This window comes from Phascolarctos cinereus, unplaced genomic scaffold (genome assembly GCF_003287225.1).
Source record: "Phascolarctos cinereus isolate Bilbo 61053 unplaced genomic scaffold, phaCin_HiC Scaffold_2;HRSCAF=192, whole genome shotgun sequence".
Taxonomy (NCBI): Eukaryota; Metazoa; Chordata; class Mammalia; order Diprotodontia; family Phascolarctidae; genus Phascolarctos; species Phascolarctos cinereus.
This window is the reverse complement of record NW_027555625.1, coordinates 354,204,120-354,224,261: the sequence shown is the minus strand read 5'-3', so window position 1 is coordinate 354,224,261 and position 20,142 is coordinate 354,204,120. Positions and strand designations below refer to the sequence as shown.

The 20,142-nt window shown below is 42.5% G+C and overlaps 1 protein-coding gene across 1 annotated transcript in view; it reads left to right on the top strand.

Annotated features, from left to right (window-relative positions):
- Positions 1-20,142, top strand: part of KIF26A (kinesin family member 26A) — a 165,588-nt gene that overhangs the window by 73,016 nt on the left and 72,430 nt on the right. The window contains 1 exon segment of the mRNA XM_078150387.1: positions 5,963-6,129. Coding sequence (XP_078006513.1) covers positions 5,963-6,129 — 167 coding nt within the window.

The following is a 20,142-nucleotide window of genomic DNA, read 5'->3' as shown; positions in this document are numbered from 1 at the left end:
TCAAACCACACTGTTAAGAGGGCATGATCATGGAAATTAAACTATGGTTCTTTTGAAGAAATGAGGTTAAAAGCAATATAATGTGGAAGAGAAAAAGGTAGAAAACTCTGGATTTGGAGTCAGAATAAAAAATTCAGAAGTGGAAGGGGCCTTAGTGGTCATTTATTCCACCTTACCCTCTACTTTTGAATGTTAGGAAACTGAGGACCAGCAAGGTTAAAATGACTTGCCCAAGGTCACACAGCTAGTAAATGGCAAAACTAGGGTTTGAAGCTGAGTTCTCTTACTCTGAATCCAATACTCTTTCTGTTGTACTACACTGTCTCACCTGAGTCCTGCGTTTGGTTAGCAGCTCTCCTTTTTACCATCTGAGTGATCTTGGGACAAGACACAGACTCTTTGGGCTTCAGTCTCCTTATCTGAGAGACTAATAGGTTGAATTTGACAATAATAATAATAATAATGATAATGTTATGACATTTATAAAAATAGTATTTGTTATTTATGTAGCTTTTATTAAGATATCAAGGCTTAAACTGGCCCTAAGACTTTTGGGATCCCCTGTTTGCAAAGCATTTTATGTAGATGATCTCATTTAATCTTGTAAACTACTAAAGCAGTAGTATTATCCCCATTTTACGGATGATGAAATCGAGGCTGAGAGAGGAGAAGAGATTCACCTCCATGGTCCAACTCTAAAGTCTGTGATCTCAAAGGATGTTTGTGGAGCTAGTATTTGAGACTTCAAAGCTTCCTGTTGTTTCTGAGGGCAGCTTTCTTCTTGGGGTCTGTGCCAAAGCCAAGGTGAAACTGATTGGAGGTGATTCTTATTCCAATTCCAATTCCATAGCTTCTGGCTATAAAATGTGGGCTGTGGTGAATCTGAGTTATAAACTGCCTAGTTTCCTTCTTATGAGCCCCTGCGGAAGTCCTGCTGGGTAGATCCCAGATGTGGTTCTCTTCTGCTGGACAGCCTGCTCCCTTTATGTGACACTGGCCAGGCCAGGAGGGGGTCTGTTTCAGCCTTGGAGGGAAGGAGGGTTTATTGAACATGCCCATGCCACCTGCTGCCATTAACAGAGGCAGGTGAGAAGGCTGTAGCCTGACTCAGACGTTGGCAATAGGATTTCTTGGGATTTTGTGCCAGTTACACTAAGCTGAACAGACTTATTTTTTGATGGGGAATGGCCTCAGCTTTGATTCCCTTACAATTGGCTGGGGCTTGGAGAGTGAAAAAGAGAAAAGAAATCACTACATTTTGAGAAGGGATGTTGGATGGTCGGAAGACCTTTAGATTTCAAAGGGGAGACTTGGTTTAGAATCTGAGCATGGACACTTTCTAAGCTGTGCGCTCATGGATGAATAATTTTCCCCCTCTGAGTTTCACTTTCTTTATGTGTAAAATGGAGATAATACTTAAAAAGAGAAGGCTCTGCATAGTGAAAAGAGGACTGACCTTGGAGTCAAAAGAAAACCGGAATTAAGGTCCAGGCTGTGACACATACTCACTGTGTGACCATGGGTAAGTCATCTAAGCTCTTAGTACCCTAGGAGACTTTCTGAGACTATAAGTTAATCGGCATTGGTGCAAGGAGTTGCTGTACTGGAAGTTCCATGCCTGATGTTCCCCAACATCCTCTAAAAAGACTTAAAATAGTTACATATAGGATCGTTGGGAAGAGAGCACTTTGTAAACCTTAAAGCACTATATGAGTGTGAGTTATTCCTGTTCTATTAATCCATCAGTAAGTATTTATTAAGCTTCTACTATATGCCAGGCACTGAGCTAGACCCTGAGAGTATAAAGATGAACATGAGATAGTCCTGTATCCAAAGAGCTTGCATTCTATAGGGAGAGATAAAATGTATCTCACACACACACACACACACACACACACACACACACACACACAATTAATCTGAGGTAATTTTGGTGCCTTCATGAAATCATTAGGGTGATACTGGAATCTCAAAGGCTTTGCCAATGAAGCATAAACTCTGTCAGGCTCTGCCAGGCCTGATGATGGATTCTGTGGTCTGAGGACCAGCCTAGTAAAAAGTGGAAAAGTTCATTCCCAGGGAGCTGCGTGCTGCGTATTGACTTTTTTTTGGTCCTGCCCCAAAAACCCCAAACCAAATATGAAAACTCTCTGCTAAGGTTACTTGTGGAGGGCCTAACTACTTCAATGGGAGAGGAGATTCAAATTCTCCAGTAGAATGCAAATCCCTTGAGGGCAGGGGCGGTTTGGGTTTTCTTTGTATTCTCAGTTGACTAGCACACGGCAGGTTCTTGATAAATGCTAGCTGCTTGGAACTGAATTATTATGACCAACATTAGAGTGGAAACTATCCAAATAAATCATGTTGTATGGAAAAAAAAGAAATCTTATTTATTTTTTCCCTTCTCTTCATACTTTTCCTTAAGTTGCTCCTTTGTGAAGCTGCTCTCAGTTTTTTGTTTTTAGAAACCTTTCCATTTCCTGTCTCATCCCCTCGTCCCCATCCCAGCTCCCTGCAAGACTTCCCCTGTCCCTTCTCCCCTCGCCTTTCCTTCCTCCTGACTCCCCCTGCTCTGGGTCTCTCTCCTCCCGCCTTGCTTCTTCTGCACCCCCCAGTCCAGTTTTTGTGCAGGGTTTGGCTGTCGGTAGTCCATTAGATGGAGCAGAGAAATTCCTGCAGTGGCTGCAGAAGAGCTTTGTGGACCGGAAGAGACAAGTCAGTGTCCAGGGACTGGAGCACGTCCAGGAAAACAAGACACATCTGGCTGGGCAAGAAAGTGGATGAAGCTGGCAACCTGCGCCAGCTGCCATGTGCTTAGATTGGAAGGTCCAGCTTCTCTCCACTGAACAGCCATGATGGCAGATGCACATACTCAGTACTGCTCAGGAGCCAGGATTCCCTATGTCTTCCATCTCCAACTAGAGGTCCTGGGTGCTCAGTGCTTGGGAGGGGAGGATGGGCCGGGTAAGGGGGCATCTAGCTAGATGGAGAACAGCAGATTGGTCTTCATTGGCCTGTTGAGTTCTGCAACTTTATCCTGAACCTCCAAGCCTAGCAGACAGCCCTCTTCTTGATTCTGTCGGGAGTGAGGTGAGGCAGAAGTAAAGACTCAGGCTCTGCCTTCAGGGAGCTCCCAGTCTGGCTAGGGAGACAATCCTCCTACAGAGAAACCAGAAAAATGTGTCCTGTGATTTATTAAATGGTCATAATAATATCTGTAGTATGTACCTTATGTTGCAAATAATTCTGTGTTCTGAGATAAAGTTTCTTCTAATTCTGTTATTCTATGACTCAGTAAGTAGGCAATGAAGGGGTGGGTATTACTTGACTTTTTTTTTTTTGCACAAGGTAGTGATATAAAGGAGATAAATTTGGTCAAATGTATAATGTGGACTGCGTGACAGGTTGCACCTCTATCAGACAGCAGGCTTCCTACTCCTATGCCCTCAAGTTGGGGTCCATTAAGTTCTGTGTAACAAAGGAACTTCGTGAAAAGCAGGCAAGTGCGGAGGACCTCCATGGTCTGTCCCTGGGAAAGGCAGGTATAAAAAGTGATATACAGTGTACTGGGATTTAAAGTTTGCAGGCATCCCGGGGAGCGTGTAATTGCTTCTGTCCTTCATTACAAGACTGTCTCCCTTTCTGAAATTTATTTTAGCTAATTAGTGGGAAATGTCAGAGTAGTATTTCAGGTGATGGGAACATCATATATTATCATACATGGCACAATTAAAGCTCTGACAAATATTTATTGTGGTGTCTCCTCTAATTACACCCTTTTGTGTTCTGGGATGGACAGCCTCACTGCTCAGAGGGTTGGGGTTTCTTGGGCTAGGAACTTGGAACCTGTAGTTGATATGGGGTTGCTTAAATTTCTGGTGACTTTATCCAGAAAGAGTTAGGGGGCTGGGAAATCTTGTGGCTCTTTCCAGGCAGTGAATTTTAGGTGATGACTTGAATGAAGAAACATAGGTAGTCATATTATTCAAGCCAATCAACCTACCCATTGATAGATACTTTAGAATCAGGAAGGAAAATCCACAGAACACATAGTCATTCAGAAGTCAAAGGAGCACTGGATTGGGAGTCATAAGAGCAGAATAAGCAACATGGTACTATTAGGGATTAGCTATTCAGATCTATACTCATGAGCCCCCACCAGTGTTGATTTTACCAGATCAAACCAGATGACTCTGAACTCAAAGTAAAGACATTTAGTGAAAGGAAGCAGTCAAAATGGGGAATTAAATCAGGGAATAAACACTTTTAACAACTTTTCCCAAGTGACTGCTAATTCCCTACATGTTCTCAGGACAGAGCTTATCTTAGCCTCAATTTGACCATTGTCTCCCTAACACAGAGGGAGGGGGCATACAGACCATTATATCATAATTATGATTAAAGAGGTTTAAAACAAAGTACCATTTTAAGTCTGAGGGGGGAGATTGTTAACAAAGTAGCAGGTCAGAGAAATCTTCCCTAGAGTGACATCTTTCGATTTGGGCTCTAAAGGATGAGTTCCAATAGGCAAAAAGGGAAAACATTCTAGACATAGGGAACATTATGAGAAAAAAGGCATGTAGACTGAAAATATATGGTTTGTTTCGGGGACAAAGAATAGTTCAATTTGTTCTGTAGACAAAGCATTTTCTTTACAACAACTTTGGTAGGCAGTATATAATTATGCCCATTTTGCAAATGAGGAAACAAGGTCAAAGAGGTTGTGGTTTCCTCTTGGTCACCCAGCTAGTAAGTGTCAGAAGTAAAGCCTGAATTTGGGTCTTCTGATCCCAAGCCCCGAATTTGTTCTACCAACTTTGGCAATAGAGAGCCTCAGAAATTTTATCATCTGGTTACTATGTCCCAGGGACCGTATGGGACACCAGGAGGTATAAGTCATGATCCCTTCAGTCTGGCTGGGGAGACAAGACATATCCATATGAAAACGCAAGTCACAATAGAAGGCCATATATTACGAATGTAAAATTTGGGGCACAGGTCAAACATGTGTCATGTAGGAGTTGTCTCTTGGGGCTCTACAAAAATAGGCAACATTTTGAAAGTTTAAGATCTTTACTCTCCTCTCTAGCCTGAAAGGCTGTGCGTTGGGTTTTTTGGGGCAGCTGCCGCAGAATGGGGAGGAGGCTACTTCTGTTTGGTTAGCTCTCTCCCAGCAGAGTGGTGGCCTGGATGACCAGCCATTGAGAACGCAGAGCTTGGAACACAAAGGAGCCAGATGCAGGTACCTCATCTCCATGCTCCATGAGCTGCCTCATCTTCCCTGTGCATCGTGGAGAGAGAGGGTCTCCCAGAGAAGGGAGCATGAGGGAACCTCTGATCTCCAGCCCTGGCTGTCTTCATGCTGCAGCATGTACCGTTCTGCCTTCCATGCTTCTTGCTTTGCCAACACTAGGTTGTAGAATTATGTGTCTTTTGTGAATTATGTGTCTCTGTTTATCCTAGGCAAAGTGCAAGTTGATTCAAACAAAATATATTTAAGGACTTGCAATATGCAGTATTCTGGGTCCTAGGTGTGCAGAGGTGAAAAACATAATTCCTTAAGTAGTTTACAGTCTAATTGGGGTGGGGTTACACACACATATAGAAAAATATGTTCCAAGAGAGTTTGGTGGGAATAAGAACTATACAGGTAAAGTGCTCTAGAATTAAAAATGTAATTCCTTTCAGCTTATGTATTCAAAGAAGGTTTCCTGTAGGTAGCAGAAGGATTCTGGTAGGAAGAGATGAGGAAGGAGTAACTTTCCAGACATGGAGGATGATGGAAATGACTGGAAGAGATCAGGGTACAAAGAGTGGTGCTGTCTGGCTAGAACACAGGGTATGTGAAGGGACTGAAGAGGATGGTTGGAATGAGATTATGGAAGGCTCACCAGACAAGAACTTTGTATCTTATTCTATAGACTAATGGCCCTTCTTCCCTTTCTTTCTCCCTGCGCCCCAGGCAGAAGCAGCTACCGAACAGGGGAAGGATGGGCCCCGTGGCCAAGGGGCCCCCGGGCAGCAACGCTGTGACCAGCCCGGATGTTGTCCCCCTGGTACTTCACAGAGTCTGGTGGCACCGGGGGGAGTCTCCACAGGTACTTCTGCTGCAGCTTCCTTCTTCATAAGGTAAATTTTCTTTTCCCCCACTTTCCATAGCTGCTTATGTGTGTCGGTCTTTTTTTGGGACAGACTATGGGGAGTCTCTTGCTAGGAGCCCCTTTTGTTATGGGCCATGATAATGACATCTCACATTTGCATGGGTCTTTGTTGTTTATAAAGCCATCTTCCCATAATAACCTTAGGAGGTGGGTAGTGCAAGGATTACTTTCCCCATTTTATAGCTGGTAAAACAGAGCCTCAAAGAGGTTGCTAACAAAACAAATAGGAGCTCAGGCTGAATTATTGGATGCACGGTATCTAGAACGAGAAAAGAGATAAGTCCCTACTGTCCCCTTCCTTGGTCAGATTATATGTGGAGTGTGTATTTACTTCTGACCACTACATTTTGTGAGTCTTATTGATAAACTTCATGGTGTCCAGAGGTCACTGACCAGGATGGAGGTGAGTTTAGGCAATGCCATGTAAGGATGGGTTAAAAGAACTGGGGATGCTTAGCCTGCAGGAGAGAAGACTTATGAGAGGTGAGGAAGGGTGTGAAAGCTGTCTTTAGCTATTTATTTGAAGGGCTGTCTTAGAAGGGTTAGGCTTGTTCTGCCTGTCCCCAAGACAGAGGGCAAAGGGGAGGCAAGTTTCAACTTGATACAAAGAAAATCTTCTTCATAATTAATGCTGTCCAAAAGTGGACAGAGTTACCCTGAGGGCAATGAATTTCCGGGCTGTGGAGGTTTTCAAGTAAAGGCTAGATGAACACTTGTGGGTGGGGGGGAAGGAGGGGTGGGGATTCTTGCTGGGGTCAGGGGTTGGAGTGGATGATTTTTGAAGTTTGTGTGATTTGGTTAAATTTGCCCTCAGTTCCCAAAGCTAGTATGTGTCAGCACCAGAATTTCAGCCCAATTATCCTGACTCAATCAGCCAGTTAGCCCATATTTATTAAGAGCCCACTTTGTGGCCTGGGGATACAAATGTGAAGAAGATAGTCCCTTCTTGCAAAGAGTTTACAAATCAATTAGGGGAAGACAATATACAAAAGGGAGCTGCAAAGGGAGAGGGAAGAGGAGAAGTACCTGGCATGGAGTGGGGGTGGGGAATGATGAAAAGTCCGAAGGAGTACAGCTGGGGTGGGAAATGAAGAGATGGCTGGGGGCAGTGAGGTGGTACAGTGGATAGGTCATTGGGCAATGGTCTATCAGGAGGACCCGATTTCAATTACAGCCTCAGACACTTACTAGCTGTGTGATTCTGGACAAGTCACTTAACCCTGATTGCTTTCTCCCCCTAAAACCGAGAGATGGCTGGTCCTGGCACACTCCTTAAATGGAAGTTTTGGGAGGACCTCTCCTTGCCATCCGCCATTCAGAGGAGACCCAGGAGTAGGGGATAGTGGTGAGGTGTGAGTACCAAGGCTGATGTGATGTGGTAGGATGCTGGGGTTCCTGAGGGTATGATGAAGTCGAGTCTAATGCAGCTTCTTCTTGGAACTGTGTTGATGGAGGGGATGTTGTAGGTTCTCGGTTCTATCTTCTCACTGAGGATGGGCAGATAGGGAGCCTACTTATGCCACCGTGGGGTGGATTTAGTTTAGACACGAGAGGAAACTTCTCAGCTGTAATGCTGTTGAGGCACTGGAATGTATCTCTAAGGGGAGGAGTTGAATTTTCTTTCCCAGGAGACTGAATCAAAACTGAACCTATAGATGGACAGTTCTCTAGACGGTGTCCGATCAGCTCAAAGTACGGGGACTCTCAGACAGTCATAGATTTGAGCTGGAAGGGACCATAGAGGCTGAGTACAACCCTTTTATTTTACAGATGAAGAAACTGAGGCTGAGAGAGGTCATACAGCTAGTGAGTGTCAGGATCTGAACCTAGGTTTTCCTGACTCCAACTCTTTTGCCACATTGCCTCTCCCTTCTCTAAATTCCAATGAGCTTTTTGAAAAACTGAATTGCATTGTGGACTCATGTTTAGTTTGTGGTCAAACAAAACCTGTGGTGTTTTTTTTTTTTCATAAGCTACCATCAAGTTAGGGCTCCATCTTATCCTTGTGGGAAGGATAAGAACTTTACATTAGTCGGTTAAATTTCTTCTGTTTAGTCTTTGTTCGTTCTGTCCAGAGTATATAGGTAATTGAGAGGCAGCATGGTATCAAAGTAGAAATAGCACTGCGTTGGGAGTCAAGAGACCTGGGCTTGTGTCCGAGTTGTAACACTAGCCATGTGACCATCTGCCAGTCATTTGTCTCTCTAGGTCTCAGTTTCCTCACCTGTCAGATGGAGGTCATGATAGTAATAATTGTTAACAAAAGCTCTATGTTTCTAGAATGCTTTGGAGGTTTACAAAGCCTTTTCTTCACAATAACTCCATGAAATAGGTCCTCATTTTATAGGTTGAGGTTCAGAGGAAGTAACTGTCTCATATTCACATGGCTATTATCAGGGCTGGGACTCGAATCCAGGTCCCAGGGCACCAAATCCAGGGCTACCTTCCAGGCCTGATGTAAGGAAGGCATTTTTGTAAACTATAAATCTAGAATCTAGAAATATCATTTCTGTTTTGAACACTGTTGATATTATTATCAGTAATAATAAATGTAATGCTAAATGAAGGCAGAGGCATGAATGAAATGACCTTGTAGGCTTCCTTTTGACCAGAGGACTTTTCAGTTTTCCATCGTCCTTTGTGCATTTGTTGGAGTTGCTTTCAAATGTCCCTTTCCTTGCAGGGTCTGAGCAGTGAATCCTGCTTTCCCTGTCTGCATGTATGTGCATTGTGGATTAAAAGAATGTAATTATCACTAATGAACAGTAATGGCACATATAAACTAGAGGTCACTCTCCTATTAGCAGCCCTGCGTGGGCCCCGATAAGCACTGGGTCATTAGATTGGCCATGAATTATTGCCCATAGCCGAGGTTCTGCTGAGAGCAGAGACACCTTATCAACGTTAGGGATGGTGCAGGGAGGAGGGGGCCGACTTAGGGGCTCCCAGTCCTGATTGTACTGTGACTGAGCATATGATGAGACCATCCTCTCTATGCTGGGCTAATGAAAGTGCCACTGAGCCAGAGAACAATATTAGGACAACCACTAAATGACTAATAGATTCTCGTCCTGTGCATCCGATCCCCCAATTAGCAGCCGGAAGCTCAGAATGGAGTTTGGTGTGTGTATTATCATGGGATAGCTCTGGCCATTGTTCACTGAAGGTGCCCGAAATGCCTGGTAGCTAGCTGCCAGAGCCTTGTGCCAAGCTCGTGGTAGAGAGGGTTGGGGACATCATGATGATAAAATCAAAACCTGGATGCTTTTGAATTATCAGCCAGTGGAAGCAGCGATGAGTCCCAGAGCCAATTTCCTAGTACCAAGTTAATTTTCCATTTTAAAGCCTCCTTTCATGCCTAGGGACTTTTGGCAGCATCTGTAGTGAGCTGGTACTCCTATGGATGGGATTTCAGCCCTTCATGTCAACTGACTTTAAAAAGGTATTCAAAGTGACTAAAATATCCATACCCTTTGACCTAGAAATCCCACTTCTAGGCAGAGAAGGCCTTGAGGAATTACTTTCTGTCAAAGTATCAAAGTATCACTTCTTCCAGTCTCAAAGAATTGGAAATAAAGTAGGGGCCCATTGAATGGGAAATGGATAAACAAATTTTGAGATGAGAATGTAATGGAATATTAGTGTTCTGTACAAAAACAACTAAATTAGAGAAGAATGGGGAGACTTATATGAAAAGATGCAGAGAGAAATAAACAAAGACAGGAAAACAATATACATAATGACAACCACAATATAAATAGGAAGAACAAAAAAACCCTTTTAAAATATTATATAATTATAATGAATGAGTTTCGACATAGAAAGGTGTTGAGAAGATCGCTCTCTTTCTCCCCGCTTTTTACAGATGGGAGACTATGAGCGTGGAATGTTGCATATCCTTTCAGAATTGTGGATGTGATAGTTTTGCTGTGCTGACTTTTTCTCTTTCCTTCCTTCCTTCTTCCTTCCTTCCTTGCTTCCTTCCTTCCTTCCTTCCTTCCTTCCTTCCTTCCTTCCTTCCTTCCTTCCTTCCTTTCTCTTCCTTAATGATTAGGGCAGGATTTATTTGAAAATGAAGGTGATGTAGAAACAAAAGATACCAAAAAAAGAAAAAACATTAAAATTTCTTAAATTTTCTGGAGATTCCTCATTCTTGTTGGTGTGGAGAATGTATTTTGCTAGGAGAAGTGAGCCATTCAGAGATGGATTGATGGAGTCACCCAGTAGTAAGCATCTGTTGTATACATAGCATATCTAGATACTATATTGGATACACAGTTTAAATAAGACACCATCTCTACTCTCATGGAGTCCACAGTCAAGCAGAAGGATATCTATCATGCATATATGATATATGTATGTGATATGCATTAATGGTATAAAACAAAGTACTCTGGGAGTAAGGACCACAACTATGATACAGACTCCCAACCCAGTGCGATTTCTTTTTTGATACTATGCTGACTCTCATCTATATTCTGGACAGGATGGAGAAAGACTAAAGAGATGAGGTTTAACAGGAGGGCAAGGTTGTTTCTGAAGGAGGGAGGCGGGATACCAGATATAGAGAATAGATGGTGCGGGGTCAGAAGATAGAGCAGAATGGCATGGAGGGGAGTAGGCCTCAGCTGCAGGTGTGTGTGTTTTCTCAGGATGTGAGTGGGTCTAATTCAATGGCATTGTAGCCTGAAGCACCGAATGCTAGAGTTAGGGATTCTAAGCTATGGGTCCTCACCTCTGTTAATTTGGGCAAATCTATCTAATTCTTTCCTGAACTTCAGTTTCTTCCTTTGTGGAATAGTTGAACTAGATGAGGCCCCCTCTAGTTCTTATGATTAAGAATGCAACAGGCACAGTCTTCAAGGGAAAGCATTATTAGCAACTGGGATAAATCAGCAAAGGCTTTGTGTAAGAGTTGCTGTTTGAGTTTTGAAGTGAGCTAGGGATTCTATTAAGCAGAAGGGGTTGGAGGTGAGGAGTGTGTTCTAGGCTAGGAGGACTGTTCCATGCCAAAGCACAGAGTTGAGAAATGGATTATTGAATGAGAGGCGCAGCACTTTGAGAGAGGAGGCATCGCTTCCTATTCTGGCTTGGAAAACTACTCGTTTTGTATCTTTACCGGTCTGAGGTAGCTATTCACCAGTTTCCTCAGCTGTAGGATAGCTACGATTACATTAGCACTACCTGCCTCATAGGATCGTTGTGTGGAAAGTGCTTTGAAAATCCTCAAGGATATTGGCAGTGGCAGTTTCTCATTCCTGTGATTTTTCTAGTCTTAACTCTGTCCCTGAATTGCTGCATGACCTTGTGGGCCAGTCTTCTGTTGTCTTCTCTCTGGTTTCTCCCATCCCTCAGTTTCCTCTTCTGAAGTGAAGGGGGCTGGACTAGGTGACGTCTCTGACTCTTTTCAGACCTGACCTCCTTTGATTCCAAAGTCAGGCAGGCCAGGCCACCTTTTGTCTTGCTGAATTAACTCCACCCTCACCCCCTTCCCCAACCCCCCACCTCCTGTGCTCTGACCTTGTAAAGTTACCATAGAAACAAGTGTTTAAAAGCATCAACTGAAAACCAGGACTTTGGGATGACAGTGATGCAGATTCCGGGAGTGTGCAGCGAGCTCAGGAGGCGTCCCCTCCTTCCGGCTTGTTAAACTTGATTAAATTGTGCCTGTTTAGAATTTAATGGAAACCTGGGGAAAGGGAGCTCTGGTGCACAAAGTTGGACTGCAGATATTCCCAGCTCAGGGAAGTTGGTGTAATTGACAAATGCAGGGGGTGTTTTCCTTTGGCTTCGGGAGAATTAATTTTGCTTGATTTCCTTTCTGAGACCTTGACTTTTCCATCTTAGATTTTTTTTCTGGCAAATAACAATAATGGTCAATGGTGATTCACATTTCTCTAATACTTGAACACTCTGCAAATTTACATCCATGGGAATAATAATAACAGGCAATTTTTTTCTATGGCACCCCCAGTTTTACAAAGCACTTTACATACATTATCTTCTTTCCTTCTTCCCACAGTCCTGTAAGGTACAGCAGGGAATGCAGGGAAGGGTAATTCTTTCTTTTTCACAGATAAGGTAGACTGGGAAGCATCACTGAATTGGGCAAAGAGTTCTGGCCTTGGAGTCAGAAGAGCTGCCATGGAATACTGGCTTTGCCTCTTCTGAGCTTGGTGCCTTTAGGTGAGTCATGCAGCTGTTCTGAACCTCAGCTTTCTCACTGAGTTCAACAACAAACATTGAGGCAAAACATTTATGAGGTTCCTACCATGTGCCAGGCACTGTTGTGTGCTAGGAATACAGAGACAAAAGTGAAATGCTTCCTGTCCTCAAGAGGCTTACTTTCATCTTACTAGGGGATACAACTTGTATACAGATAAGTAAACATAAGATAATTTGAGGAAGGAGAGAACTTAAAAACTGGAGTGGGAGCAGTGGTTGTTATTAGCCTGTGAGAATCAGAGATGGATGAGGGAACTTTGAGTTTGGGGAATGGCTAGTAGTCCATTTTGTCTGGAATGTAGAGTGTGTGAAGGCAAGTAATACGCAATAATCCTGGAAAGGGAAATTGGCACCAGATGGTAGAGGGCTTTCGATGCCAGGCTGAGGAGCTGGTATTTCATAAGTCTATAAGTGGGGTTAATACAGGGGGAAGAGCACCGACCTGGGTTCAAATCCTGCAAACGATAGCCTCTTGGGTTCCTTTGAATTCTAGATCTGTGAATTAGGATACTATAATCCTATATTTATATTATCTACTTCCCATGCTAGTTGTAAGGATCAGCTGAGGGAATGTATGAATAGCCCATTGAAAAACTTAAAATGTGTTAAAAGTGTTACCTATTGTTATTTTTAATAGGGGATAGGGATGGGACCTGTGATTTCACTGCTAGAGGGAGCTCCTAGATGAGAAAACATTTTCTATCAGTACAGGTCAGCACCTTCTCTGAAACTTATGCTTCTATTATCTAGAGAATTGAGAAGTTAAGTGATTTGCCTAAGAACACACAACCAGTATGTGTCAGAGGTGAGACTCGAACCTCTGTCTTCCTGTCTCTGAAACCAGTTGTCCATCAACTACGGGGCTAAGTCTTGAAAGAAGCTGGGAGGGGAGATGAAAAGTCATGACGGGAAGCTAGGGAAAAGGCACAATGTTTCTCCCAGTATTGTTATCAACACAATACTAAATTAAACTAATATAACACCTTTGGTCTTGTAGTAGGAGGAATAGGCTAGTTTTTTTTCTTTAAAAGGTACTGAAACTGTCCTTGAGACTTAACTGGTCTAGTCTACTAAGAAAATTGTCCATTGATGGAGCTTCCTAATGCTGTATATCTAAAAGCCAGCATTGAATGAATGCACCCTCAGTGAGGATTTACTGGACAGAGAGACAGGAAAGTTGCGCTCAACTGAATCGATGCTGTATCCTTTTTGGATGTCCTTTCCAGGCTTTGACTGAGTAAACTTCCTTTTTAAATAGTTCGATGGTCTGCAAGTAGTCTCACTTCAGTCTAATGCTGAACCTAGAATACTGGACTGGCTTTGGTCAGGTCTGGCCGTCAGCATTCAGTGATAATTGTCAGGCTTGATCAGAATCATCTCCTTGTGGGAAAGTGTAACGTGGAGAAAGATGAGGCTCAGGTGATTGGAGGCCACTCTTTTATCTTCTAGCCTCTTTACTGTTGTGATGGTGGTGATGGTGGTTCTCAAATTGTTTCCTGTTGTGTTGGCTTGTTGTAAGGTGTCCTCCATTGGCTTGGGGAGGTGGAGGGATCAGAAGGTAAACTGTGAGCATTCAGCAGTTAGAGGCAGTGTCATTGTGCTCTGGGTTTTTAAGAAATATTCCTTAAAGGTGTTATATGCTGTAAACTCTTGTCTGTTGAGTATGAATGCTCTGTAGTCCTACCAGTTGTTGGCTTGGCCCCTCTTGGGATTGTCCAAGAACTAAGATGAATGAACTACTTGGGAATTTATAATGTGATATTCTGGAGGCCATTGCAAACTTAGACACATGGACTTTGTTGGGACTCTTTAATACAAGGCACTGGGGGAAGTACTTGGACAGACAACGGATGGTTGACCCTTTGTAGGAAACTCCATTTATGGAATTGGAATTAAGGGCAAATGTTCGAAAGACACTGCAGCTGATTTGCTGAGGACGATTGTCAACTTAATGGGAGAGACTGCTTCTGATCTTTCTCTGAAACTGTGAACTATAACTCTGTCTCTGTCTGTCTGTCTGTCTGTCTCCCCCTCCATTCCCCCCACCCCCTCCCCCCTTCCACATTGGCAGAAATGATGACTGCTTGAACATAGCATCTATGGCTGCCTCCTTTGCCTAATGTCTTTCCCCCGAGTATAGGTGAGTGATCCTAAGCTGGACACTCCTAGCTTTGGCAGCAGCCTTGTGAGATCAAATGGTGCAGAGCTCTTGGGTCCTTTGGTCACAGTTGAAATCCCAGCTGGGGCTTTACCCACAGCCCTGGAACAGAAGGGCGTTACTAGGTCCTAGTACAGGAGGGAGGGGCCTCGCTAGGCAGGAGGTGGGGAGGACAAGCATTGTTATCTGTATTTTATAGACAAGAAGGGAAATATGCTTGCCCAAGTCTAGCTCAGGGTGGCTGGAAAGGGATTGTTATGTTGTGGAAAGAGTACAGGCCAGAGACAGAAGTGAATTTAAATTTTAGTTCTATCATTTACTCAGGGATGCTTGGAATCTTGTATCTGCAAACTTCAGTGATTCAACAGATGACTGGTTTATGAGTAGAATTCAATCAAACTAGGTCATCATGTCCCCCACCCCCCACTCTTGAGCCCAGTTTAATAGTCGGATGGAAATGTCCTTGCAGGATCTGTGCAAAGACCTGAAATCCCAAGGCAGTTATTTCTCACATCTGCTCAGATACCTACAGTAGTTCCCTAATGTGTACTGTGTCCACCCGAAATCCCCAGAATCGTAGAATATTAGAGCTGGGAGGGCCATGAGATATCATCTAGTCCAGTCTTCTCCCTCGACAGGCGAATGGGCTCTGGCCCAGAACGGAGAAGTGCTTTTTCTCTAAGTCAAGAGCAGGGATTCACACTCTGATGTTTTGTTTCCATGTCCAAAGTGCTTTCCACTATGCCTTAGCTCTGTCTGTGGTTACTCAATACCCAAGGCCTAGAGCAATGGTTCCCAATCTGTGGGCCATGGACCCCAGAAGACCTTGAACTATCGAAAAGGGGTCACCAGATCCAGTGGGTGTACCAAACATTGTGATCACAGATTTAGAGCTGGAAGAATTTTAGAAGCCACCCAGTCCAAACCCCTCATTTTACAGGTGAGGAAACTGAGACCCAGAGGCATTAAGGGTTTTGCTCATGGTTTGTAAGTGACAGAGATAGGATTTGAACCCAGGTTCTCTGATCCCAAATCCATTGCTCTTTCCACTGTATAGACTTTTTCAATTTATGGATACTCACCATTCAACTCTTATCACATATAAGTCTTAAAATGAAAAAAGAGTCACTCATACTCAAAAAGGTGGAGAACCCTGGCTTTCAAGATAAAGTTCAACACACTTTCCTGGCATTCAAGGACCTCTACAATCTGGCTCAAATCTACCCTTTCTGCCTTATCTCACTCTATCCCTTCAGAAATTCATTCTACTTTTTAGCAGACTAGTCTATTATCTTTTTCTTAATCTTGTTCTTCCCCCTCCCTGCCTTTTCACATACTCTTCCCTGTGCTTAGAATCCCTCCCTCCTTGATATTTTTGAGCTGGTAAAAGATGCCACCAACTCCAGGAAGTATATCCTGGTCCTCCCAGTAGAATTGAGTTGATATGGTAGGGGACATAGGATTTAAGGGACCTTCAAGATTCATCTGGCCCAAATTTATCATTTTATAGATCAAGACAAATGAAGCCCAGAGATCACCTGCTAAGTAAACTTCATTTTTAAAGTGATATGGTCGGTTCATTTCATTCTAATGCTGAACCTGAAACACTGGACTGATCAGGGTCAGTCCTGGCCTATGACATTTGATGGTGATTGTCATGATTGAATCAGATAAATGCATTACTATTTTCAGTGGCATGAAGTTGTGATTAATTAAAATAAAATTTTTATTAATTTTGTGATTAATTAAAAATTAATTAATCTGCTGTGATTAATTTTTAAAAATCCTTTAAAAGCATTACTATGTCTCCAATGGGTTGTAGTGTAAGGAATGTCAAACTCAAGCATAGTTCCCTGTGGGCTGCATATTGACTTAAAGGCCACAAATTAACATCAGAGTTTTATTATATTTTTAGTTATTTTGTTAAACATTTCCCAGTTACATTTTAATCTGGTTCCTGCTTCGCTTGGGAGTGATGGGTGGCATGCAGAGTGAATTGGACATCTCTGCCATTGTGGATAGCAAAGAAGGCCTTTGAAGTCAGGAAGGAAAGATATGTTCAGGGCCTGCCTCTGATGCATACTGACTGTGTGACCCTGGGCAAGTCATTTTGCTTCTCAGTGCTCTAGATCAGAGGTGTCAAATTTGAGGCCCAAGTGGCCTGCAAAAATTCCACGGTGTGGTCAGAACTGGATTAAAACATAATTAGGAAACGTTTAACAAAGTAAATAGGAATACAGTACAACATAGAGAATGTTAATTTGTGGTTTTCTAAGTCAACATGAGGCGGACAGAGGTCCATTTCCATTTGAGTTTGCCACTACTGCTCAAAGGTCCTACTAGATTCATATATCTAGCTTTTTGTTGTCATCTCTTTTCTCAGTCAATAGGTGCATGCGGTAGATGTATTAATTGGAGGGGTAGGCCCTTGTCTGTCTCTGTCTTTGATCGTGCTGTTCCCCTTTCCCAGAAGGCTGCTCCCTTTCCCTTCTGTCTCTCCATGTTGTGCTCATCCTCCCAGTCCTCACTTGAGACGCTTCTCCTGAAATCCTTCTCATACCCCTGCAGGGCGTGCTTGAGCTCTGCTTCTTCCTCTAAACCCACCACACACATTTTCTGTACCTTGTAATTGGGCACTAATTACACTCTGCTTTCTCTTGCTGTGCAAATATTTTGTGCGATGGTGTCTTGTTTCCCCAACAACAGACACTTATTAGGCACCCACTATGTGTAGAAAACGGTGCTCTCAGCTGGACATGGAGATACAAAGTGCAGAGAAGCCTGGCTCCCTGCCTTTCTGTAACTAAACCTACCCAAGTAGAGATTATATGCAAAATTCCGTTAGAATGTCAGAGAGGTGTCAAACAAAGTGAAGTCTGTAGTAGAAGAGGTCATTAATCACTTAGGAGCTTCAGGGAAGACCTCCTGGAGGAAGTGTCATTTGATTTGGCCTTTAAAGGACCGATTATGTAGGAATGGTCATGCCTTGAAAAGAATACTCTATTTGGAGTCAGAGGACCTGGGTTCAAATTCTGCCTTTTTAATTACTATCTATGTTACCTTAATCAACTGCCTTTTCTGAGACTCATTTCCTCATTTATAAAATGAATGGATTGGATAAGATTCCAGTTCTAAATCTAGTTCCTTATTACCACTCATCTGGACTATTGCAGTAATTTTATTTATTGTTAAAAATTTTAATAAGTATTTATTGAGTACCTACTATTGTGCCAGGCTGTGCTAAGCACTTTATGAATATGATCTCATTTGATCCTCATAATAACCCCAGGGGATAGGTGCTATTATTGTCCTCATTTTACAGATGATGAAACTGAGGCAAGCAGAGGTCTAAGTGTCAGAGGCCAGAATTGAACCCAGATCTTTCTGACTCTTAAGCCCAAGGTTCCATCTACTGCTCTTCCTAACGGCCTTTAGACTCCTCATTGCTGTTTCCTGCTTCAAGTCGCTCCCCTGGCCAGTTCATCCTCCACGAAGGTGCCAGAGTGATATTTCTAAAGCACAGATCCGACCATTCGACTCCCCTGCTCAGTAAGCTCCAGTTGCTTCCTGTTACCTCTAGGATCAAATACAATATCCTCTGATGGGCATGTAAAGCCCTTCACACCTGGCCTCAACCTACTCTTTCTAGGCATGTTATACATTCCCCTCTACACATTCTATAGTCAAGCTGAACTGACCTTCTTGCACAATGTGCCATCTCCCATTTATACCATCTCCCGTTAGCATGGGCTATTCCAGGTACCCAGAATGTACGATCTCCACACCTCTGCCTGTTGAAATCCTTTAAGGCTGGTCAAATCCACCTTCCTTACCTGAGCCCCTTTTTTTCTTTTAACTTTTAAAAATTATTTATTTATTTTATTTTTAATTTATGGAATAAAATAAACATTTCTATAACATAATGTAATTTTTAAAATTACACATGAAACTGAAAATCTATTATGTACAACTTTTTATTCTTTTTATTTTTAAATTTTTATTTGTTTTTAGTTTTCAACATTCACTTCTATAAGATTTTGAGTTCTAAATTTTCTCTCCCTCCCTCTGCTCCAAGACATTGTGCAACCTGATATAGCCTATATACGTACAATCATATTAAATATATTTCCATGTTACTTATGTTGTAAAGTAGGATTAGAACAAAAGGGAAACAACCATGAGAAAGAAGAAACAAACAAACAAAAAGAAAATAGTATGCCTCCAGACCTTTCTTAATACCCCTAGAGATTAATTCCTCTCCCCTTCAATTATCTTGTGTTTATTTTTTTGAATTAATCAACAAATATTTATTAAGCACCTATTATATGGCACTGTGCTAGGCACAGCTTCCCTGATGGAATGTAAACTCCTCAAGGGCAGGGCCTGTTTCATTTTTTGTCTTTGTATCTCCAGTGCTTAGTACAGTGCCTGGTATACAGAAGGAGCTTAATAAGTGCTTGCTAATTAATTGATCTTCATTCTCTTTCATCCTTCTGGATCAGATCTTTAGTCATTTGGGCATGTACAGCTTGAATTATCTTTCTTCCTCCACTCCTCCTCCTTTTTGATTCTTCACCTTCATTTCTCCAAGAAGCTTTTTCCTGTACCCTTGTCTACCCTGAAGTAGCCTAGCGTGGTAGGAAGTATTGGAGGGGTCTTGGAAGACCTGAGAACTCAGTTCCAGCTCTGAGGCTTCCTGGTGTCACAACCTCTCTGAAGAGAGCCTCAGTTTTGTACTTAATGAAATGTGCACAGAAAGGAAAACTACCTACCTACCACTGAGAGCCGTGCAGAATTCTCTTTCTAAACCTTACAGCACTATAGAGATATGGATTATGATGATTTTTAATCTGTTTTTAATGACAATCTTTTGTTTTTACATCACCTTCATTTCTGAATATATCACTCTGTAACACTTGGCAATTCTGTAACCTTTCTTTGTAACAAAGATTTGAAAAGAAAGAAGAAAAAAAAGCAGTTTAACAAAATCAATTAACTGATCAAACTGCACACGACAGTACCTGCATTATTCCACACCCATAGCCTCTCACTTCTGTGAAGAAAGGGAGTAGGTACATTTTCTCCAGTCTTCTCTCAGATCATTAAATCACACAGCGGTGAATTATTATTATTATTAAAGACCCAGCACCAGGGCCACCTCCTACCTGAAGCTTTTCCTGATTGTCCCACTTGTCAATGCATTTTCTCACTGTAAAATTACTTGGTATTTATAGATTTTTTGGGAGGCAAATCAGGGTTAAGTGACTTACCCAGAATCACACAGCTATGTAAGTGTCTAAGGTTGAATTTGAATTCAAGTCCTCTTGCCTTCAGGGCCAGTGCTCTATCCACCGTGCCACTCAGCTGCCCCTACTTTATAGATTAAAAAAAAAAAATTATCATTATATTTGTTGTTTCCCTCCAGGAGAATATAAGGTCCTTGAGGGCAATGCCATTTTTATTTTTGCTTTGTATTTCTGTGCCTAGTACAGTGCCTGGAACTTAGTAGGTACTTAATCAATGCTTGTTGAATTGAATTGAGCACCGCCTTAGTTTTTTTTTATCCCCTTTAATTTCTTTTTGGGAACCTTGCTCTGA